Genomic DNA, 25,280 nt, shown 5'->3' on the forward strand with positions numbered 1-25,280 from the left:
GAATCAGTATGGATAGAAATGAGGAATTGTAAGGGTAAAAAGACCCTAATGGGAGTTATCTACAGGCCTCCAAACAGTAGCCTCGACATAGGGTGCAAGTTGAATCAGGAGTTAAATTTGGCATGTTGCAAATGTAGTGCTACGGTGGTTATGGGAGATTTCAACATGCAGGTAGACTGGGAAAATCAGGTTGGTAATGGACCCCAGGAAAGAGAGTTTGTGGAGTGCCTCTGAGATGGATTCTTAGAACAGCTTGTACTGGAGCTTACCAGGGAGAAGGCAATTCTGGATTTAGTAAAAGAGCCATTAGGAGGCAGTGATCACAATATGATAAGTTTTACTACAAATTGAGCGGGGGGAGAAGGGAAAATCGGAAGTGTCAGTATTACAGTATAGCAAAGGGGATTACAGAGGCATGAGGCAGGAGCTGGCCAGAATTGACTGGAAGGAGGCCCGAGCAGGGAAGACGGTGGAACAGCAATGGCAGATATTCCTGGGAATAATGCAGAAGTTGCAGGATCAATTTATCCCAAAGAGGGGGAAAGATTCTAAGGGGAGTAAGAGGCACCCGTGGCTGACAAGGGAAGTCAAGGACAGCATAAAAATAAAAGAGAAGAAGTACAACAAAGCAAAGAAGAGTGGGAAGCCAGAGGATTGGGAGCAACAGAAGATAACTAAAAAGGCAATACGGGGAGAAAAGATGAGGTACGAGGGTAAACTAGCCAATAATATAAAGGTGGATAGTAAAAGCTTTTTTAGGTATGTAAAGAGGAAAAAAATAGTCAAGGCAAATGTGGGTCCCTTGAAGACAGAAGCAGGGGAATTTATTACGGGGAACAAGGAGATGGCAGACGAGTTGAACTGGTACTTTGGATCTGTCTTCACTAAGGAGGATACAAGCAATCTCCCAGATGTTTTACTGGCAAGAGATCCTAGGGTGACAGAGGAACTGAAGGAAATCCACATTAGGCAGGAAATGGTGTTGGGTAGACTGATGGGACTGAAGGCTGATAAATCACCAGGGCCTGATGGTCTGCATCACAGGGTACTTAAGGAAGTGGCGCTAGAAATTGTGGACGCATTGATGATCATTTTCCAATGTTTTATAGATTCAGGATCAGTTCCTGTGGATTGGAGGGTAGCTAATGTTGTCCCACTTTTTAAGAAAGGAGGGAGAGAGAAAAAGGGAAATTATAGACCAGTTAGTCTTACATCAGTGGTGGGGAAGATGCTGGAGTCAATTATAAAAGACGAAATTGCGGAGCATTTGGATAATAGTAACAGGATCGTTCCGAGTCAGCATGGATTTACGAAGGGGAAATCATGCTTGACTAATCTTCTGGAATTCTTTGAGGATGTAACTAGGAAAATTGACAGGGGAGAGCTGGTGGATGTGGTGTACCTCGACTTTCAGAAAGCCTTCGACAAGGTTCCACATAGGAGATTAGTGGGCAAAATTAGAGCACATGGTATTGGAGGTAGGGTACTGACGTGGATAGAAAATTGGTTGACAGACAGAAAGCAAAGAGTGGGGATAAATGGGTCCTTTTCAGAATGGCAGGCAGTAACTAGTGGGGTACCGCAAGGCTCGGCGCTGGGACCGCAGCTATTTACAATATACATTAATGACTTGGATGAAGGGATTAAAAGTACCATTAGCAAATCTGCAGATGATACAAAGCTGGGTGGTAGTGTGAACTGTGAGGAAGATGCTATGAGGTTGCAGGGTGACTTGGACAGGTTGTGTGAGTGGGTGGATACATGGCAGATGCAGTTTAATGTGGATAAGTGTGAGGTGTGTGGTGGTAAGAATAGGAAGGCAGAGTATTATCTGAATGGTGTCATGTTAGGAAAAGGGGACGTACAATGAGATCTGGGTGTCCTAGTGCATCAGTCACTGAAAGGAAGCATGCAGGTACAGCAGGCAGTGAAAAAAGCCAATGGAATGTTGGCCTTCATAACAAGAGGAGTTGAGTATAGGAGCAAAGAGGTCCTTCTGCAGTTGTACAGGGCCCTAGTGAGACCGCACCTGGAGTACTGTGTGCAGTTTTGGTCTCCAAATTTGAGGAAGGATATTCTTGCTATTGAGGACGTGCAGCGTAGGTTTACTAGGTTAATTTCGGAATGGCAGGACTGTCATATGTTGAAAGACTGGAGCGACTAGGCTTGTATACACTGGAATTTAGAAGGATGAGAGGGGATCTTATCAAAAAGTATGATTATTAAGGGGTTGGACACGTTAGAGGCAGGAAACATGTTCCCAATGTTGGGGGAGTCCAGACCAGGGGCCACAGTTTAACAATAAGGGGTAGGCCATTTAGAACGGAGATGAGGAAAAACTTTTTGAGTCAGAGAGTTGTGAATCTGCGGAATTCTCTGCCTCAGAAGGCAATGGAGGCCAATTCTCTGAATGCATTCAAGAGAGAGCTAGATGGAGCTCTTAAGGACAGCGGAGTCAGGGGGTATGGGGAGAAGGCAGGAACGGGGTACTGATTGAGAATGATCAGCCATGATCACATTGAATGGCGGTGCTGGCTCGAAGGGCCGAATAGCCTACTCCTGCACCTATTGTCTATTGTCTATTGAGTAAATCCCAGTGAATATTGGGAAGTTAAGGTCAACCACTAAGCCAACCCTGTTGCGTTAGCATCTTTTAGAAATCCGTCTACATATGTTCATCTATCTTCCTCTGGCTATTAGGCGGCCTATCGCACAATCCCATTGTTGCATCTTTCTAAAGGGCTGTCCCACTTTAGGCAATTTTAAGGCTACTGCCGGCGACTAGGCTGTCGCCGATAGTTCGCCGGATGTCGCGGGCATGATCCTGAGGTATCTTCCAAGAATCGTAGTGGATCTCAGCGCATCGCTGAGAAATCATCCGGAGTAAAAATTTCTCGTCGACAGCTGGCTTGTCGGCAGGTATCGTTGATATTGCGGGCGCTGTCGCCTGCTGTCCTCAGGTTTGCTAGGTTCTCTTAGATGCATTTAGAAGCACATTATATTAAAATAAGTAAAGCCATTTCAAAATACCATAAAATGCTTGTGTTTAACCAATTTATTTATTGTCACGACATTTAACAGGTAGATTGGAAGCGACGGTTAGACGGTCAGGTAAGCGTGGGAATTTTCGCGATGTTTATGGCCATCAGCCATTACATTTAAAGTGGGCTCCCAACCCAGATATGCAACCCAGAAACCAGATATGCATCTCCCATACATTTTCAAAGAATGCCCACACACTTTTCACAAAAATCCACTTAACCACTTAAAAAAAATAAAAATTTTTAATACGGCTATTAGTAAACTGGAAGTAAATCCAATTTATGCCTTGTTACAGTGAAGCTTGGTTTTTAAGTAACCCATACAAGATGTTATAGTTCAAAACACTCAAGTACTTACTGACTTGTCAGTGATTTCAGAGAAAATTAGGACGCCGGAGAAGCACTGACAGCGTGGCAATTTCACGATGTTTCCGAAGACGCTGTAATCTCGACCTGACTCAGCATTGTCGTGATCATTGTCGTCGGGTCAAAGAAAAGTTCGGCGATCTGCTACGACTTTGACAGTCGCCTTAAAATCGCCTAAAGTGGGACAGGCCTTTTATTTTTGAGCTCTACTCAAATTGCCTCGGTGGAGGAACCGTCCAGTATTTCTACTGGTACCTCTTACTCACCTTCTCTGTCTTGGAGAAGGAGCAGAGTGGGTGGAGGACCTCCCTCCCCCACTATTTCCCATCATCCTCAAGGAAGCCATAGAAAGTCACAGAGAGTTTTGATGCGGTTTATTCACAAAATGCTGGAGTAACGCAGCAGGTCGGGCAGCGTCTCGGGAGAGAAGGAATGGGTGACGTTTCGGGTCGAGACCCTTCTTCAGACTGATGTCAGGGGGGCGGGACAAAGGAAGGATATAGGTGGAGACAGGAAGATAGAGGGAGATCTGGGAAGGAGGAGGGGAAGGGAGGGACAGAGGAGCTATCTAAAGTTGGAGAAGTCGACGTTCATACCACCGGGCTGCAAACTGCCCAGGCGAAATACGAGGTGCTGTTCCTCCAATTTCCGGTAGGCCTCACTATGGCACTGGAGGAGGCCCATGACAGAAAGGTCAGACTGGGAATGGGAGGGGGAGTTAAAGTGCTCGGCCACCGGGAGATCAGTTTTGTTAATGCGGACCGAGCGCAGGTGTGCAGCAAAGCGATCGCCGAGCCTGCGCTTGGTTTCGACGATGTAAATAAGTTGACATCTAGAGCAGCGGATGCAATAGATGAGGTTGGAGGAGGTGCAGGTGAACCTTTGTCTCACCTGGAAAGACTGTTTGGGTCCTTGGATGGAGTTGAGGGGGGAGGTAAAGGGACAGGTGTTGCATCTCGTGCGGTTCCAGGGGAAAGTGCCCGGGGTTGGGGTGGTTTGGGTAGGAAGGGACGAGTGGACCAGGGAGTTACGGAGGGAACGGTCTCTGCGGAACGCAGAGAGGGGAGGGGATGGGAAGATATGGCCAGTGGTGGGGTCCCGTTGTAGGTGACGGAAATGTTGGTGGATGATATGTTGGATCCGCTGGCTGGTGGGGTGGAAGGTTAGAACGAGGGGGAATCTGTCCTTGTTGCGAGTGGGGGGAGGGGGAGTAAGAGCAGAGCTGCGGGATGTAGAAGAGACCCTAGTGAGAGCCTCATCTATAATGGAGGAGGGGAAGCCCAGTTTTCTGAAGAACGAGGACATCTCGGAAGCCCTAGTGTGAAACACCTCATCCCGGGCGCAGATGCGGCGTAGACGGAGGAATTGGGAGTAGGGGATAGACTTTTTGCAGGGGACCGGGTGGGAAGAAGTGTAGTCCAGATAGCTGTGCGAGTCAGTGGGTTTATAGTAAATGACCGTCACTAGTCTGTCTCCTGTGATGGAGATGGTGAGGTCCAGAAACGGGAGGGAGATGTCAGAGATAGTCCAGGTATATTTAAGGGCAGGATGGAAATTGGAGGTGAAGTGTATGAAGTCAGTGAGTTCTGCATGGGTGCAAGAGGTAGCACCAATGCAGTCGTCGATGTAGCTGAGGTAGTGTTCGGGGATAGGGCCAGTGTATGTCTGGAACAGGGATTGTTCGACGTACCCGACAAAGAGGCAGGCGTAGCTAGGGCCCATGCGAGTGCCCATAGCTACGCCTCTGGTTTGGAGGAAGTGGGAGGAGTCAAAGGAGAAGTTGTTGAGGGTAAGAACCAGCTCTGCTAGGCGGAGGAGAGCGTTGTTCGATGGGGATTGGCTGGTTCTACGGTCGAGGAAGAAACGGAGGGCTTCGAGACCATCCTTGTGGGGGATGGAAGTGTAGAGTGACTGGACATCCACGATGAAGATGAGGGAGTGGGGTCCTGGGAACCGGAAGTTATCAAGGAGATGGAGAGCGTGTGAGGTGTCTTGGACGTAGGTGGGGAGGGATTTAACCAGTGGGGATAGGATGGAGTCGAGGTAGGTAGAGATAAGTTTGGTGGGGCATGAGCAGGCAGAGACAATGGGTCTGCCGGGACAGTTATGTTTGTGGATTTTGGGTAGGAGGTAGAATCGGGCCGTGCGGGGCTGGGGAACTATGAGATTGGAGGCACTGAGGGGTAGATCGCCGGAGATGATGAAGTCAGTGATGGTGCTGCTGATAAAGGTCTGGTGTTTATCGGTGGGGTCATGGTCCAGGGATAGGTAGGAAGAGGTGTCTGATAGTTGTCGTCTGGCCTCGGTCTGGTAGAGGTCAGCACGCCAGACTACCACAGCCCCTCCCTTGTCAGCGGGTTTAATGATTAAGTCCGGGTTGTTGCGGAGTGAGTGGAGGGCTGCACGTTCAGGAGGGGAGAGGTTGGAGTCCGTCAGGGGAGTGGAGAATTTGAGGCGGCTGATGTCACGCCGGCAGTTGAAGATAAAAAGTTCTAGTGAGGGTAGTTGGCCAAATGGGGGGGTCCAAGAGGAGGGGGTCCATTGGAGACAGGAGAAGGGGTCATCAGTGGGGGGTTGGGACTCCTTACCATGGTAAAAGGCTTGGAGGCGGAGGCGGCGGAAGAAGAACTCGGCGGAAGCGGAACTCGTTGATGTGGGGGCGGAGGGGAAGAAAGGTAAGGCCTCTGCTGAGGACCGACCGTTCGGTGTCTGAAAGGGGGAGGTCAGGGGGGATGGTGAACACCCGGCAATGGTGGGGGTTGGGGTCAGATGGAGGCAGGGGGGCAGGTGGAGGGGGAGGGGATGTATGGTGGGGGGGGTGGTTGGTTAGCAGGGCAGAGGGGGGCATGAGGACCGATGTGGGGAGTACTGGGGGTTGCCTGGCTAGAGGGGGAAGGGGGAGACCCAGTGGAACCCCTGCTGCAGTTACCTGTAGTAGGGGGTGGGCAGTAGGACCCAGCAGTGCTGAGGGACTGCCTGGTGGGGGCTGTGGGCCCAGCGCGGTGTCTGTGAGCCGGGTGGAGCTGCGGCCTGTTGTTGGTCCCGGGGGCCGGGGACAACGACGTCTGCGACCTGCTGCTGGGCGGTGGAGCGGCGCGGGTCGAAACGGCCGCTGGGGGAGGCTGGGGGAAGCCCGGATAATTGGCGGTCGGCCCGGTCAGCGGATGGCCGGGGAGGGCGTGGGCGGCGGTGAAGGGATCGGGAAGGACGTGGGCGGCAACGGTGAAGGGGTCGGGAAGGACGTGGGCGGCAGCGGCGGTGCAGAGGCCTCGGTCGTCGGCGGCAGCGGCCCCGGGGTGGCTGTGGAGGTCGGCGGCGGCAGCCTCAGGTAAGCCTCGGCAATCGGCGGCCCCGGGGAGGCGGTGGAGGTCGGCGGCAACAGCGGTGGAAGCCTCAGGGGGGCCTCGGACGTCGGCGGCAACGACCCCGGGGAGGCGGTGGAGGTCGGCGGTGGTCGCAGCGGATCCGGGGAGGCGGTGGAGGTCGGTGGTGACGGCCTCAGGTAGGCCTCGGCAGTCAGCGGCCCAGGGGAGGCGGTGGAGGTCGGCGGCGGCGGCACCGGGGAGGCGGTGGAGGTCGGTGGGGGCGGCCTCAGGTAGGCCTCGGCAGTCGACGGTGGCGGCCCCGGGGAGGCGGTGGAGGTCGGCGGCGGCAGCCCCAGGTAGGCCTCGGCAGTCAGCGCCCCCGGGGAGGCGGTGAGGAGCGGTACTGCACCTGGTGGCAGTAATGGCGTCGTGGGCCTCTGCCTCATGGTGTGCGGGCCGGCGGTGCGGACCAGCGGTGGAGTTGCGAGCCTGCGGGCGGTCGAGTCGCTGCCGAGGAGTGTCGGTGGTGGCAGCCGTCTGGAGGCGGGATAGTTTGCGAGCCTTCGTGGAGTCCAGGTAGGTGAAGAATCGAGTGTTGAGGGCGTGGATCCGTCGAAGAATAAAGTAAAGTTGGGGCCCGTTGCAGGTGTGGGTTAGTGAGGCCCGGAGCTGTGGGAGAGTCAGAGAGAGGGCCTGCTGGTGCCGGCGCATCCCAGCCAGGGTACAACGCAGGGCACGGAAAGAAAACTGTTCAGAGAAGTGGCAGATGGTCTGTTGGAGCCGGTAGTCCGGTTTGGGTCCGAATTGGGAGGTGTGAAAACGGAGCTGGAAACCACGAGGCAGAAGATGGAGGCGCAGGCAAGTCCCAAGGTAGCGAGTCTGGGTCAAGATGTGGTCGTAGAGTAGGAGGGCAGGAGAAATCACAGAGGGGGAGCAGCGAGAGAGCATGTTGCTAAACTCTCGTCGAAGAGAGGAGGAGAACTTCTTCAAAGTGGGCATACCTCGAAGAGAAATCGCAGTAGAGCAACAAGTAGTATAAGAAAATAACTGCAGATGCTGGTACAAATCGATTTATTCACAAAATGCTGGAGTAACTCAGCAGGTCGGGCAGCATCTCGGGAGAGAAGGAATGGGTGACGTTTCGGGTCGAGACCCTTCTTCAGACTGATGTCAGGGGGGCGGGACAAAGGAAGGATATAGGTGGAGACAGGAAGATAGAGGGAGATCTGGGAAGGAGGAGGGGAAGGGAGGGACAGAGGAGCTATCTAAAGTTGGAGAAGTCGACGTTCATACCACCGGGCTGCAAACTGCCCAGGCGAAATATGAGGTGCTGTTCCTCCAATTTCCGGTAGGCCTCACTATGGCACTGGAGGAGGCCCATGACAGAAAGGTCAGACTGGGAATGGGAGGGGGAGTTAAAGTGCTCGGCCACCGGGAGATCAGTTTTGTTAATGCGGACCGAGCGCAGGTGTGCAGCAAAGCGATCGCCGAGCCTGCGCTTGGTTTCGACGATGTAAATAAGTTGACATCTAGAGCAGCGGATGCAATAGATGAGGTTGGAGGAGGTGCAGGTGAACCTTTGTCTCACCTGGAAAGACTGTTTGGGTCCTTGGATGGAGTTGAGGGGGGAGGTAAAGGGACAGGTGTTGCATCTCGTGCGGTTCCAGGGGAAAGTGCCCGGGGTTGGGGTGGTTTGGGTAGGAAGGGACGAGTGGACCAGGGAGTTACGGAGGGAACGGTCTCTGCGGAACGCAGAGAGGGGAGGGGATGGGAAGATATGGCCAGTGGTGGGGTCCCGTTGTAGGTGACGGAAATGTTGGTGGATGATATGTTGGATCCGCTGGCTGGTGGGGTGGAAGGTTAGAACGAGGGGGAATCTGTCCTTGTTGCGAGTGGGGGGAGGGGGAGTAAGAGCAGAGCTGCGGGATGTAGAAGAGACCCTAGTGAGAGCCTCATCTATAATGGAGGAGGGGAAGCCCAGTTTTCTGAAGAACGAGGACATCTCGGAAGCCCTAGTGTGAAACACCTCATCCCGGGCGCAGATGCGGCGTAGACGGAGGAATTGGGAGTAGGGGATAGACTTTTTGCAGGGGACCGGGTGGGAAGAAGTGTAGTCCAGATAGCTGTGCGAGTCAGTGGGTTTATAGTAAATGACCGTCACTAGTCTGTCTCCTGTGATGGAGATGGTGAGGTCCAGAAACGGGAGGGAGATGTCAGAGATAGTCCAGGTATATTTAAGGGCAGGATGGAAATTGGAGGTGAAGTGTATGAAGTCAGTGAGTTCTGCATGGGTGCAAGAGGTAGCACCAATGCAGTCGTCGATGTAGCTGAGGTAGTGTTCGGGGATAGGGCCAGTGTATGTCTGGAACAGGGATTGTTCGACGTACCCGACAAAGAGGCAGGCGTAGCTAGGGCCCATGCGAGTGCCCATAGCTACGCCTCTGGTTTGGAGGAAGTGGGAGGAGTCAAAGGAGAAGTTGTTGAGGGTAAGAACCAGCTCTGCTAGGCGGAGGAGAGCGTTGGTCGATGGGGATTGGCTGGTTCTACGGTCGAGGAAGAAACGGAGGGCTTCGAGACCATCCTTGTGGGGGATGGAAGTGTAGAGTGACTGGACATCCACGATGAAGATGAGGGAGTGGGGTCCTGGGAACCGGAAGTTATCAAGGAGATGGAGAGCGTGTGAGGTGTCTTGGACGTAGGTGGGGAGGGATTTAACCAGTGGGGATAGGATGGAGTCGAGGTAGGTAGAGATAAGTTTGGTGGGGCATGAGCAGGCAGAGACAATGGGTCTGCCGGGACAGTTATGTTTGTGGATTTTGGGTAGGAGGTAGAATCGGGCCGTGAGGGGGTGGGGAACTATGAGATTGGAGGCACTGAGGGGTAGATCGCCGGAGATGATGAAGTCAGTGATGGTGCTGCTGATAAAGGTCTGGTGTTTATCGGTGGGGTCATGGTCCAGGGATAGGTAGGAAGAGGTGTCTGATAGTTGTCGTCTGGCCTCGGTCCGGTAGAGGTCAGCACGCCAGACTACCACAGCCCCTCCCTTGTCAGCGGGTTTAATGATTAAGTCCGGGTTGTTGCGGAGTGAGTGGAGGGCTGCACGTTCAGGAGGGGAGAGGTTGGAGTTCGTCAGGGGAGTGGAGAATTTGAGGCGGCTGATGTCACGCCGGCAGTTGAAGATAAAAAGTTCTAGTGAGGGTAGTTGGCCAAATGGGGGGGTCCAAGAGGAGGGGGTCCATTGGAGACAGGAGAAGGGGTCATCAGTGGGGGGTTGGGACTCCTTACCATGGTAAAAGGCTTGGAGGCGGAGGCGGCGGAAGAAGAACTCGGCGGAAGCGGAACTCGTTGATGTGGGGGCGGAGGGGAAGAAAGGTAAGGCCTCTGCTGAGGACCGACCGTTCGGTGTCTGAAAGGGGGAGGTCAGGGGGGATGGTGAACACCCGGCAATGGTGGGGGTTGGGGTCAGATGGAGGCAGGGGGGCAGGTGGAGGGGGAGGGGATGTATGGTGGGGGGGTGGTTGGTTAGCAGGGCAGAGGGGGGCATGAGGACCGATGTGGGGAGTACTGGGGGTTGCCTGGCTAGAGGGGGAAGGGGGAGACCCAGTGGAACCCCTGCTGCAGTTACCTGTAGTAGGGGGTGGGCAGTAGGACCCAGCAGTGCTGAGGGACTGCCTGGTGGGGGCTGTGGGCCCAGCGCGGTGTCTGTGAGCCGGGTGGAGCTGCGGCCTGTTGTTGGTCCCGGGGGCCGGGGACAACGACGTCTGCGACCTGCTGCTGGGCGGTGGAGCAGCGCGGGTCGAAACGGTCGCTGGGGGAGGCTGGGGGAAGCCCGGATAATTGGCGGTCGGCCTGGTCAGCGGATGGCCGGGGAGGGCGTGGGCGGCGGTGAAGGGATCGGGAAGGACGTGGGCGGCAACGGTGAAGGGGTCGGGAAGGACGTGGGCGGCAGCGGCGGTGCAGAGGCCTCGGTCGTCGGCGGCAGCGGCCCCGGGGAGGCGGTGGAGGTCGGCGGCGGCAGCCTCAGGTAAGCCTCGGCAATCGGCGGCCCCGGGGAGGCGGTGGAGGTCGGCGGCAACAGCGGTGGAAGCCTCAGGGGGGCCTCGGACGTCGGCGGCAACGACCCCGGGGAGGCGGTGGAGGTCGGCGGTGGTCGCAGCGGATCCGGGGAGGCGGTGGAGGTCGGTGGTGACGGCCTCAGGTAGGCCTCGGCAGTCAGCGGCCCAGGGGAGGCGGTGGAGGTCGGCGGCGGCGGCACCGGGGAGGCGGTGGAGGTCGGTGGGGGCGGCCTCAGGTAGGCCTCGGCAGTCGACGGTGGCGGCCCCGGGGAGGCGGTGGAGGTCGGCGGCGGCAGCCCCAGGTAGGCCTCGGCAGTCAGCGCCCCCGGGGAGGCGGTGAGGAGCGGTACTGCACCTGGTGGCAGTAATGGCGTCGTGGGCCTCTGCCTCATGGTGTGCGGGCTGGCGGTGCGGACCAGCGGTGGAGTTGCGAGCCTGCGGGCGGTCGAGTCGCTGCCGAGGAGTGTCGGTGGTGGCAGCCGTCTGGAGGCGGGATAGTTTGCGAGCCTTCGTGGAGTCCAGGTAGGTGAAGAATCGAGTGTTGAGGGCGTGGATCCGTCGAAGAATAAAGTAAAGTTGGGGCCCGTTGCAGGTGTGGGTTAGTGAGGCCCGGAGCTGTGGGAGAGTCAGAGAGAGGGCCTGCTGGTGCCGGCGCATCCCAGCCAGGGTACAACGCAGGGCACGGAAAGAAAACTGTTCAGAGAAGTGGCAGATGGTCTGTTGGAGCCGGTAGTCCGGTTTGGGTCCGAATTGGGAGGTGTGAAAACGGAGCTGGAAACCACGAGGCAGAAGATGGAGGCGCAGGCAAGTCCCAAGGTAGCGAGTCTGGGTCAAGATGTGGTCGTAGAGTAGGAGGGCAGGAGAAATCACAGAGGGGGAGCAGCGAGAGAGCATGTTGCTAAACTCTCGTCGAAGAGAGGAGGAGAACTTCTTCAAAGTGGGCATACCTCGAAGAGAAATCGCAGTAGAGCAACAAGTAGTATAAGAAAATAACTGCAGATGCTGGTACAAATCAATTTATTCACAAAATGCTGGAGTAACTCAGCAGGTCGGGCAGCATCTCGGGAGAGAAGGAATGGGTGACGTTTCGGGTCGATACCCTTCTTCAGACTGATGTCAGGGGGGTGGGACAAAGGAAGGATATAGGTGGAGACAGGAAGATAGAGGGAGATCTGGGAAGGAGGAGGGGAAGGGAGGGACAGAGGAGCTATCTAAAGTTGGAGAAGTCGACGTTCATACCACCGGGCTGCAAACTGCACAGGCGAAATATGAGGCGCTGTTCCTCCAATTTCCGGTAGGCCTCACTATGGCACTGGAGGAGGCCCATGACAGAAAGGTCAGACTGGGAATGGGAGGGGGAGTTAAAGTGCTCGGCCACCGGGAGATCAGTTTTGTTAATGCGGACCGAGCGCAGGTGTTCAGCGAAGCGATCGCCGAGCCTGCGCTTGGTTTCGCCGATGTAAATAAGTTGACATCTAGAGCAGCGGATGCAATAGATGAGGTTGGAGGAGGTGCAGGTGAACCTTTGCCTCACCAGGAAAGACTGTTTGGGTCCTTGGATGGAGTTGAGGGGGGAGGTAAAGGGACAGGTGTTGCATCTCGTGCGGTTGCAGGGGAAAGTGCCCGGGGTTGGGGTGGTTTGGGTATCCTTGGATGGAGTTGAGGGGAGTTGAGTTTTGATGCGGTTACCATGTGAAGGACATGGTAAGGGGCAGCACAGTGGCGCAACGGTAGAGTTGCTGCCTTACTGCGCCAGAGACCTGGGTTCGATCCTGACTACGGGTGCTGTCTGTATGGAGTATGTATGTTCTCCCTGTGACTGTGTGGGTTTTCTTTGGGTGCTCCGGTTTCCTCCACACTCCAAGGACGTACAGGGTTGGAGGTTAAGTAGCTTCTGTAAATTGTCCCCAATGTAGTGTATGGGGTGATCATTGGTCCACGTGGACTCTGTGGGTCAAAGGGCCTGTTTACACGCTGTATCTCTAAAGACATGTCCAGCAGGCAACTGCTGTTTACAAAGTGCAGCGTCACATTTTAACACTATTAAAAGGGAAGCAGAGCACACTAACAATTTCCTGAAGAACAGATGTTTATGTTTCATGGTTATTTTTGTCCTCAGGTTAACTCTTAACAGAGGATTCCAAAAATCCCTGTAACCCTATTCCTAGGCATGTCTCCTAATTCTCAGGTAATTTTATGAAAATATCTCAAACCCTTGTGCAATTATGCCTCTTGTGTAAACCTCAAATAACATTCAATATCCATGGATACATCTCTCGCCCCATTATCAAATTGCTCAATTTAAAAAACCCACTAGATTAATCAGATATTGGCCATGAAGATTCCTCTGATCAATTGTTGCTTTTTCTGGTATTCCATCACTGGTTCATCTATTTGAATAATTTCCATATGATTGATTTTAAATCATAATTTCGTACAGTAATAATTCTTATTATAAGGCATCATCTGCCGTCATGTCCGTGAAACACAATCCAACCAGCCCCCTTCCCCCTTGAGCAAAATACTGGAGGAATTCAGCACTGTGGGGCTGTATCTGTGGAGGGATTGGAAAGTTTACGTTTTGGGTCTGGACTCTTTCTCAGATGAATTATAGGGGGAAAGAAATGTGAAGAGAGGTGGGTACAGGGCAAAGCATGGCAAGTGATAGGTGGATACAAGTGGGATGTCATTGGCAGATACGTAGAGTAAGTCACTTTCTGCAACCATCTACCAATCACCCCCCTGCACCTGTATCCACCTATCACTTGCCAGACTCTGTCCCAGCCCCACCTCTCCTTTTTTAGCTTAGCCCAACCCCACTACATCAGTTTGAGGAAGGATCCAGACCCAAGAAGTCATGTGTCCATTCGCTCCACCAATATCGCTCGACCTACTGAGTTCTTCCAGCACTTTGTTTTGCTCAAGAGTCCAGCACCTGCAGTTTTTTGTGTCCCCATTCCCCCTCACCTTGTTCTCCTCTCACCCTGCAACATATTCCCTCTCAAATGTCATCCAGCTTAACTTTATTTTAAAATTATTTTGGCACTTACAAAATAAGGGGAAACTGGAGCAAACCAATGGAAACCGAGGTAGTCGCAGGGAAAACAAATACTGCAGAGAGCACATCCGAAGTGAAGAACAATCCCTGGAGCAGAGGCAGCAGGGCTAATTGTCACCCTTCTCCTACCCTCTCATCCAAATAAGCAACCCGTGGAAAATATTGACCCACAGTTGTGATCTCGTTTCTTTAAGAATCCAGTGTTTGGAGAGTGTGCAGTTGGTGTCCAATACTTGCTCTGTTACTTTTATATTAAATACTCATTGTACACATTTCACAACAGTGAAATGAACAAAGTACTCAACAGGTTTCCTTTTACATCTTATCATAGCTATAAATGCATGTCAGTAACACACCCAGCTTATTTTGCCCTACTTCAACAAAAAAAAAATTGTGCATTATTTGGCATTGGAACTGAATATGCTGTAAACTTGAGCAAAACACAAAGTACTGGAGTTACTCAGTGAGTCAGGGAGCATTTGTGGAGGGAATTTAGTTACATTATCACTTTAAAATTAAAAAAAATCCCCATCTATTCATTCATACCAAACGTGCTTCTCCCCCATATCCTTTTGCATAAAGACCAACATAAAATATTTTGTTTCTGACATTTCCTTATTACTCATCTTTGTCTATTTGGAGCCCCCATTAATTTATTCTAATTATTTCCTTTTATCTATTGAAGACTTTTAAACATTTGTTTCGTCTTTCTCACTAGATTGCTTTTGTATTCTACTTTCTCTATCTTTAACAATGTTTTAGTTCCCCTTACTGAAGCTTTCCCAATTAGCAGACTTACTGGCTTGTTTGGCAACTGTGTCAGCCTTTTCTTGTAGACCAATATGATCTTAACTTTTCTTAGACACTGGTAGACCATTTCTCATGTAGGGATTTTGTGGCATAAAATGGATATATATTTGTGTGGATTCTGTGACGATTCTTCAAACTAATTTCCATTGCGTGGTATTATTATAACTTTTAATATAGTTTCCCATCACAGAATATGCTGGAAATATTTAGCAGGTCAGGCCACATCTGTGAGAAGAGAAATGGATTTCAGGTCAAAGACCCTCAATTAGAACTGGAGTATTCTATCTTTGTAGTATCTCTTAAGATTTAAGACACTGGTTTCAGTTTGAACTAAATCACTTTGAATTTTTCTATAACATTTTAACATGCATAATCACCCTCCCCTAAAGGCTTCTTAACAACCAGATTAGTAATAGCCCATTTTCTCTGTTTTTTTCAATAGATTGATTTAGAAAATGATCTGTTATATACTATCTGATATACATTGAATTGAATAAATTTTATTAGCCAAGTATGCATACATACAATTAATTTGTCTTGGTGCTTTGCTCACAAGTAACATAATATACAGTAAACAATTAAGAATGAAACATAAAACATTAAGAATAAAACATTAAAGTTTAAACATGTGAAGAATGAAATAAAATACCAGAGCAAAAGGAGGCTACAGACTTTTGGTTGTTGAGTAGAGCTACTGCTCGTGGAAAAAAAGCTGTTGTTATGTCTGGCTGTGGTGGCTTTGGCAGTCTGGAGTCGCCTTCCACAGAGAAGTGCTTTGAAGAGTTTGTGGCCAGGGTGAGAGGGGTCAGAAGTGATCTTACCCGCTCGCTTCCTGGCCCTTGCAGTATACAATTCGTCAATGGGGGAAGGTTGCAGCCAACAACCTTCTTGGCTGATCGACCAATGCGCTGCAGCCTCCGGATGTCATGCTTGGTGGCTGACCCAAACCAGACCATGATGGGAGAAGGTGAGGACAGACTCTATGATGGCAGTATAAAACTGGACCATCATTGCCTGTGGCAGATTGTGTTTTCTCAGCAGCCGCGGGACGTACATCCTCTGTTGGGCCTTTTTGACTGTGGAGTCGATGGTGGCTTCCCATTTAAGGTCCCTGGAGAAGATGGTTCCAAGGAACTTAAATGACTCCACAGATGTGACTGTGGTGTTGTTGATGGTGAGTGGGGGGAGGGCAGGGGGAGCTCTCCTAAAGTCTACTCTCAATTCTACTGCCTTAAGAGCATTGAGCTGTTGCAAAGGCACCAGGATGCCAGCTGTGTCACTTCCTGCCTGTAGGTAGATTCCTCCCCATCCTGGATCAGTCCAATCAGGGTTGTGTCATCCGCAAACTGGAGAAGCTTGACTGAGGAGTCTGTGGAGGTGCAGTCATTGGTGTAGAGAGAGTAAAGAAGAGGGGAGAGTACGCAGCCTTGTGATGCTCCTATGCTGAGGGTCTGCGGGTCTGAGATGTGCTTTTACATTATGGGATGCTGCAGACCACTGGTCATTTTAGCCATTACATCTCTGTAGTGGCTATTGCATTGTAATACTTGGGTTTTATTTGTGCCATTAATTCATTTAGTTGCTTGGTCTTTTTGCTATGAACATTCTGATGGACAACTTTCAATTTTGCTGTTATTTTTAACAAATTTTCACTGCTTGAACTCTAATTGGAGGTATATTCCCATGCTTCATCCCTTACTGATAAATCCTGGTTTTTATTACCCATGACCCAACTTTGATCCTGTCTCCACAAATTTCCCATCACCTGACCTTTTCCTCCCACTATTGAATTTAAAATTATACCTGAGGCTCTCGTTATTCATTTTCCCAGACAATGGCCTCAGCCCTCAGTGTTACCTTCAGGATCCTCACACCTGCTTCACCTACAGCCGCACTCTCTGTCCTTCCTATCTCTTTTAACCAACCACTTCTTAATCCAAGTTGAAGCTGGAAGAAAGCAGCATTGTGAATTGCCTTACTAGCCTGCAATGTCTCCAGTTTCCAAAAGATACTGAGAGCCACAGTAGTTGATTAAGTGAACCTATGCATGTCAGAGTAGTCAAATTTTGAGACAACTATGGAGTTCCATAATTCAAAAATTAAAAAGAGCAGAATTCTGTCACTCACAAAATAACATTTGTTGAGTTAAATGTCTAAAAAAGGACTGACAGAAACAGAAATATAGAAATAATTTTAATTCATTAATACTGGTGAGAAAAAGTAATTTGATAACAAGGTCATGAAAATCAGCCAATTTGCCAAGAATGTTATATTTCTGGTATCTTTTAATATGTGACTGACATTCAGCTTTCAAAACAATAGGCAACAGCTTCCAAGGTTACTTACGGTATACTAGGGTTGCCAAACATCTCCTTTGTTCCTGACTTTCTTGTGAAGTTGAAGGGACACTATTAACTGAAAGTACTCGCTGTGGAACTTGCATGTTGCGAATGTCAACAACCTCTGCACCATCAAAAATCAGTGCTTCTATTTCCTCTTCTGTTTTCACTAAAAGGCAAAAATTTGGAAAGAGTTATTTCAGGCATTTCTACCTTTAAAAAAAAAAGGTTTTGTAAACTTATGCAACTTCAACAATGCACATGGCATTGAACTGTATGTAAATCAGGTTTAGCAAATTATTGAGCTTTGCTTGTTCAAAGTGAAATGCTTAAGTATCTTCAAAATTAAGTTGGGTCCATCTATCTTAAGAATTAAGATACCACCGGACATCACACGTCGCACTCTCTGGTTCGTCTTGACTGAGCAGTTCTGCAGTAAAGTGTAATCTTTATCTTCAATAAAGTAACCATGTAAGTTGATGCATTATAATGTCCAAATCCAGCTAAGATGAAATTTCTTGAGCCACAGAACTAACATAGATGTAGTTGCAACAATCTCCATCAGCAACCACAAACTATAATTGCAGCACATCACATGCCCTGCCCATGCCTATCCTGTTGAATAGATTTTATTTATTTAAACATCTGAGGCTATACTTTTGGCTGTACCTAAACAAAGTCCAAATCTTGTAACTCAGTGGGTGTTGCACACTAGGCTAAACACATCATGCCTTAGCAGAACTTACAATACATGGGCCTGAACTGCAAAATGAATTTGGATTAGGGACACAAATAATATGTGTCATATACATACTGCCAACAATCAGGCAATGAGGTAAGTGATCTGGATCTATGTTAAGAAAGATATATGATAACACTGAATTGAGTGTATGCAACATGCATCAAATGTAGACAACGCCAACCACAAGCAAGCAAGGTTAAGGCACGTGACAGCAGATTGAATAGGGAGGAGACAGGGTCAATGTACAGAAGCTATGGAAAGTAAAAACACAAACATGAAACAAACATAGCAAATGCTGAAAACCTGCAGCAGCTCAGGCAGCACTATGGCAAGAGAAACAGAGTTAATGTTTCAGGTTAGTAGGTTAGTAGAACAAAAAAATGAAGTCTTCAACTTGAAACATTAGCTTCATTTCTCCTTCCACTGGGTGCTGTCTGAGATTTTGAATGTTGCCAACATTTCCTGTTTTTGTGTCAGATTGCCAGCATCTGCAGTTTTTTTTGTATGTTCACAGGAGAATGATTTATAGTGATGATCCGGCAGTTTTAATGATAATCCTCTCTAATAGAACTGTTACTCCAAATGTCCCAGTTTATAATGTGAGATATAATAATTTACTTATTAAAATGCTAATTTTTTTTATGAGTTTGCAGCTCTGTTGTGTCAATCCCTGATAACTGTAATTCATTTTCTGATGCCTGCCCTTGATTGGTGATTTGTACAAATGTTGCTAATCATCTTACATTCTGTGCAATACCACCTAAGCAAAACCTAAGCAAAAACAAAGTAACTCACGTGTCCATGCATTGGAGTGATTAGGGATAGTTAACTTGACTTTGTGCATGGTAAATCGTTTTCTCACCAATTTGGTTGAATTTTTTTTTAAAGAGAAGACCAAGATGATCAATTCAGCGTGATAGACGTTGTCGATGTGAACTTTAGCAAAGCCTTTGACAAGGTACTGAATAATAGGCTGGTTTGGAAAGCAAGATCGCATGGGGCCCACAGCATGCTAACCAATTGAATAGAAAACCAGCTTGTTGGTAGGAAACAAGTCAATGGCAGTGGGGGGGGGGGGGGGTTCAGATTAGAGGCCTACAAGAAGTGGCATACCACAGAAATTGGAGTTAAATTCATTGTTGTTCATTATTTACCTTAACAATTTGAATGTGAATAGCTGACATGGTTAGTAAGTTTGTGGAGGACACTAAAATTGGTGGTATAGTGGACAGTGAAGAAGGTTATCTATGTTTAAAACAGGATCTCGATCTAATGGGTTAATAGGCCAAGGAATAGCAGATGAAAGATAGACACAAAAAGCTGGAGTAACTCAGCAGGACAGGCAGCTATCTGGAGAGAAGGAATGGGTGACGTTTCAGGTCAAGACTCTTCACTGTCACGTCACCCATTCCTTCTCTCCAGAGATGCTGCCTGTCCCCCTGAGTTACTCCAGCTTTTTGTGTCTATCTTCGGTTTACAATAGACAATAGATAATAAGTGCAGGAGTAGGCCATTCGGCCCTTCGAGCCCATTGAACGTGATCATCCACAATTAGTACCCCGTTCCTGCCTTCTCCCCATATCCCTTGACTCCGCTATCATTAAGAGCTCTATCTAACTCTCTCTTGAAACCATCCAGGGAATTGGCCTGCACTGCCTCTGAGGCAGAGAGTTCCACAGCTTCACAACTCTCTGAGTGAAAAGGTTTTCCGCATCTCCGTTCTAAATGGCCGACCCCTTATTCTTAAACTGTGGCCCCTGATTCGGGACTCCCCCAACATTGGGAACATGTTACCTGCCTCTAGCGTGTCCAATCCCTTAATAATCTTATATGTTTCAATAAGATCCTCTCTCATCCTTCTAAATTCCAGAGTATACAAGCCCAGTCGCTCCAGTCTTTTAACATACGACAGTCCTGCCATTCCGGGAATTAACCTTGTGAACCTACGCTGCACTCCCTCAATAGTAAGAATGTCCTTCCACAAATTTGGAGACCAAAACTGCACACAATACTCCAGGTGTGGTCTCACTAAGGCCCTGTACAACTGCAGAAGGACCTCTTTGCAGCTATACTCAATTCCTCTTGTTATGAAGGCCAACATTCCATTAGCTTGCTTCACTGTATCTTCATGCTTACTTTCAGTGAGTGATGAACGAGGACACCCAGATCTCGTTGTACTTCCCCTTTTCCTAACTTGACACCATTCAGATAATCTGCCTTCCTGTTCTTACCACCAAACTGGATAACTTCACATTTATCCACATTAAACTGCATCTGCCATGCATTTGCCCATTCACACAACCTGTCCAAGTCACCCTGCATCCTCATAGCATCCTTTTCACACTGCCTCCCAGCTTTGTGTCATCTGCAAATTTGCTAATGTTACTTTTAATCCCTTCATCTAAGTTATTAATGTACATTGTAAATAGCTGCGGTCCCAGCACCAAGCTTTGCAGTATCCCACGAGTCACTGCCTGCCATTCTGAAAAGGACCCATTTATCCCTACTCTTTGTTTCCTGTCTGCCAACCAATTTTCTATCCATGTCAGGACCATACCACCAATACCATGTGCTCTAATTTTGCCCACTAATCTCCTATGTGGGACCTTGTCGAAGGCTTTGTGAAAGTCCAGGTACACGATAACCACTGGCACTCCCTTGCCCATTTTCCTAGTTACATCCTAAAAAAATCCCAGATTAATCAAGCATGATTTCCCCTTTGTAAATCCATGCTAACTCAGAACGATCCTGTCACTGCTATCCAAATGTACTGCAATTTCTTCTTTTATAATTGCCTCCAGCATCTTCCCCACCACTGATGTCAGGCTAGGTCTATAATTTCCTGTTTTCTCGCACCCTCCTTTCTTTAAAAAGTGGGATAACATTAGCTACCGTCCAATCCACAGGAACTGATCCTGAGCTGTGACATGCTGCATGACACGTGCACTGTAAAGGAGCTTGCAGAGGCCAACGACATGGCACTAAAATTTGCTCCCTATTGGCAAACAGTTGTGTGATGACATGAATTAATAAATAAGATGCTTAAAAAAAGTTGCTCATTTCAGTTTAGTTTATTGTCACATGTACCGAGGTCGTGAAAAGTTTTTGTTGCGTGCTAATCAGCCAGCGGAAAGACAATACATGATTACAATCGAGCCAGTCACAGTGTACATATATTTGAGAAGGGAATAACATTTAGTGCAAGGTAAAGCCAGTAAAGTCTGACAAAGATAGTCTGAGGGTCCCCGATGAGGTAGATAGTAGTTCAGGACTGCTCTATCATTGCGGTAGGATGGTTCAGTTACCTGATAACAGTTGGGAAGAAACTGTCCCTGAATCTAGAGGTGTGTGTTTTCACACTTCTATACCTTTTGTGCGATGGGGGGAGTGGCCAGGGTGCAACCCATCCTTGATTATGCTGCTGGCCTTGACGAGGCAAAGTGAGGTATAAATGGAGTAAATGGAAGGGAGATTGGTTTGCGTGATGGTCTGGGCTGTGTCCACAATTCACTGCAATTTCTTGCGGTATTGGATGAAGCTGTTCTCAAACCAAGATGTGATGCATCCTGCTAAAATGCTTTCTGTGGCGCGTCTGCAGAAGTTGGTGAGGATTGTTGGGGACATGCTGAACTTCCTACACCTTCTTAGGAAGTAGAGGCATTAGTGCGCTTACTTGGTTGTTGCTTCAATATGGGTGGTCCAGGAGAAGTCGTTAGTGATATTTACTCCTAGGAATTTGAAGTTTTCAACCATCTCTACTTTGGCGCCGCCAATGCAAACTGAGGTATGTGTATCGCTATGCTTCCTGAAGTCGATCACTATCTCCTTTGTCTAGTTGACTGGGAGAAAAGTTGTTGTCTCAACACCAGGACACGAGGTTCTTGATCTCCCTCCTGTACTCTGACTCATTATTTGATATCTGGCCCACAATGATGGTGTTGTCTGCAAATGTTTTAATTGAATTAGAGTTGGACAAGGCTGCACAGTCGTGGGTGTACCAGGAGTAAAGAAGGGGACTGAGAACACATCCTTGTGGAGCACCAGTGTTGAGGATTATCGTTAAGGATGATTTGTTCCCTATCCTCGCTGATTAGGATCCAGTGACAGAGATGAGTGCTGACTCCAAGTCCCGGGGGTTTGGTGTTGAGTTTCAATGGTGTAATGGTGTTAAAGCCCATTACTTGTTTCATGTGCATCATTTAAAAAAATGAACCATAAACCTATTTTGTACGAATGTATTTACAGTAATTGAAACAGATCAACATATTTAAGTTCTGAATTTATTTCCTGGTTTTTGGACCCTCTGAATAGCAAAGAGACCCCCCACCCCCCACATCATAACCTGTGGTAACACAGCTGACAAATGAATTAAAATGGCAGATGAGCACTATTTCCTCCCACAAAAGGAAATGCTTCAATCCTAGATAGTGTTTAATTTCCTTTCTTGGATGAATAATTTGTCAAGTTTTCTCTAAAAATAAATGAAAGACCCCAAATTATGACAGTTGAATCCCATCTTGAATATGATCCTGTCTGCATACAAATATGTAGAAACAAAGAACTGCAGACTCTGGTTTATACCAAAGATAGATATAAAGTGCAGGATTTACTCAGCGGGTCAGGCAGCATCTCAGGAGAAAATGCATATGTGACATTTTGGTCCGGGACCCTTCTTCACGATGCAAACATACGAACATGCCCTGCTCAGGCTGGAAGAACAGCACTGTACTGGGGCCAATAATATAATCTCCCTGCAGTGTACACAAACTCACTAGAATGAGCTTATAATGAAAATATACTTTAATGTAATGACTTCTGTAATCCTGGTGGACAGTGCTTTAACAGAAGAATTGAAAAGAGGTGAAAACAATTGCACTGGTAGCGAAGATCTTTGTGGCCGACTTAGCTCCGCTTTAGTGTTTCCCAAGTGAAGAGACTGCATCTCCAATAAACCCAGACAAGTCTTTAGTGACCACACCAGGATGGTGGGTGCCAGTTGACTTATCAATGCTATTTTTGCTTTGATTATCCTCTTTTAATGCCATTAAATAACCCAACCTCAATTTGTAGTCTCAGACAAATTGCAGCCCATTTATGAGCAAGACAGGCAAAATTCTGTAAAAGAACTATTTACTTTTCTTAATTGTGATAATCTGCAAAAGTTATTAGTGGTGCTGTAAACGGTATTGCTACTTCACAGCTTTAATTTGTTCTCCATTGCTGTCTCCATGGAGTGTGCATTTTCCCCTCGTGACCATGTAGGTTTTCCCAGGTGCACCAGTTTCCTCCCAGTTCCCAAATGTGTGTTGGTAGATTAATTGGCTTTTGTAAAATAGCGTTTAGCATAGGTGAATGGCAAAAGAATAAAAATGGGGATGTTTGCATGAGATGGCTTCCTTCTCCACGAGTAAGCAAACATCCTTTAGCTCACAACATTTAATTACTCTTTCATAAACCCTGATTTTGAGGCCATACCTTCTGTTGCCCAAGCACCCTCTGCAATCTCCTCCAATCCAAATGATTCCTCCCTAACATTTTGACCCAGACTCACTACCACAGCCACATCTGCTTTCTTGGTTCTCTTCCTCCCTAACTACATCATTATCTAAAATTTGATTATCCAGCCTATGTCTTTGTCAAATTAAAGCTCCTGTGAAGATTCCAATGTTTTATTTGCAAAAGACGTTGCACATATACAATTTGCTAATGAGGTAGCATGAAAGAAAACAGATGAAGAGAATGGTAATTGAAGAAATTACATGACCGCACATGAGAGAAAAATATAGATTACAGGGGAAATTTAATGATGCAGAAGAAACATAGAAAATAGGTGGAGGAGGTCATTCGGCCCTTCGAGCCAGCACCACCATTCATTGTGATCATGGCTGATCGTCCCCAATCAATAACCCGTGCCTGCCTTCTCCCCATATCCCTTGATTCCACTAGCCCCTAGAGCTCTATCTAACTCTCTCTTTAAATCCATCCAGTGATTTGGCTTTCACTGCCCTCTGTGGCAGAGAATTCCACAAATTCACAACTCTGGGTGAATTTTTTTTTCTCACCTCAGTTTTAAATGGCCTCCCCTTTATTCTAAGACTGTGGCCCCTAGTTCTGGACTCGCCCAACATTGGGAACATTTTTCCTGCATCTAGCTTGACCAGTCCTTTTATAATTTTATGTTTCTACAAGATCCCCTCTCATCCTTCTAAACTCCAGTGAATACAAGCCTGGTCTTTTCAATCTTTCCTCATATGTCAGTCCCGCCATCCCTGGGATGAATCTCGTGAATCTACGCTGCACTACCTCAATTACAAGGATATCCTTCCTCAAATTAGGAGACCAAAACTGTACACAATACTCCAGATGTGGTCTTACCAGGGCCTTTATACAACTGCAGAAGAACCTCTTTACTCCTATACTGAAATCCTCTTGTTATGAAGGCCAACATTCCATTAGCTTTCTTCACTGCCTGTTGTACCTGCACACCAACTTTCCGTGACTGGTGTACAAGGACACGCAGGTCTCGCTGCACCTCCCTTTTACCTAGCCTAACTCCATTGAGATAATAATCTGCCTCCTTGTTTCTGCCGCTAAAGAGGATAACCTCACATATATCTATATTATACTACATCTGCCACGCATCTGCCCACTCACTCAACCTGGCCAGGTCACCCTGCAACCTCCTAACATCCTCTTCACAGTTTACACTGCCACCCAGCTTTGTGTCATCTGCAAACTTGCTAGTGTTGCTTCTAATTCCCTCTTCCAAATCATTAATATATATGGTAAACAGTTGCTGCCCCAACACCGAGCTTTGCGGCACTCCACTCACCACTGCCTGCCATTCTGAAAAGGACCCGTTTACTCCTACTCTTTGCTTCCTGTCTGCCAACCAATTTTCTATCCATGTCAACACCCTACCCCCAATACCATGTGCTCTAATTTTGGTCACCAATCTCCCGTGCGGGACCTTATCAAAGGCTCTCTGGAAGTCTAGATACACTACATCCACTGGGTCCCCTTCATCCATTTTACTTGTCATGTCCTCAAAAAATTCCAGAAGATTAGTCAAGCATGATTTCCCTTTCATAAATCCATGCTGACTTGAATTTATCCTTTTACTGCTATCCAAATGCACCGTTATTACCTCTTTAATAATTGACTCCAGCATCTTTCCCACCACCGAAGTCAGGCTAACTGGTCTGTAATTTCCCGTTTTCTCTCTCTCGCTCCTTTCTTGAAAAGTGGGATAACATTAGCTATCCTCCAATTCACAGGAACTGATCCTGAATCTATTGAACATTGGAAAATGATCACCAATGCGTCCACTATTTCTAGAACCACCTCCCTGAGGACGCTGGGATGCAGAACATCAGGCCCAGGAGATTTATCATCCTTCAGTCCCATTAGTCTACCAAATACTATTTCTCGCCTAATGAAAATTTCTTTCAGTTCCTCTACCCCCTAGATCCTCTATCCTGCAGTACATCTGGGAGATTGTTTGTGTCTTCCTTAGTGAAGACATATCCAAAGTACCTGTTCAACTCTTCTGCCATTTCCTTGT

The 25,280-nt window shown here is 48.1% G+C and overlaps 1 protein-coding gene across 2 annotated transcripts in view; it reads right to left on the reverse strand.

Moving 5' to 3' along the window:
- LOC144598559 (uncharacterized) overlaps positions 1-25,280 on the reverse strand; it is a 98,706-nt gene that overhangs the window by 61,793 nt on the left and 11,633 nt on the right. For both annotated transcript variants that reach the window (XM_078408739.1, XM_078408738.1), the window contains exon 2: positions 16,982-17,143. In XM_078408739.1, coding sequence (XP_078264865.1) covers positions 16,982-17,143 — 162 coding nt within the window. The remainder of the gene's footprint in view (positions 1-16,981; positions 17,144-25,280) is intronic.

This window comes from Rhinoraja longicauda, chromosome 12 (assembly GCF_053455715.1).
Source record: "Rhinoraja longicauda isolate Sanriku21f chromosome 12, sRhiLon1.1, whole genome shotgun sequence".
NCBI classification, from domain to species: domain Eukaryota; kingdom Metazoa; phylum Chordata; class Chondrichthyes; order Rajiformes; family Arhynchobatidae; genus Rhinoraja; species Rhinoraja longicauda.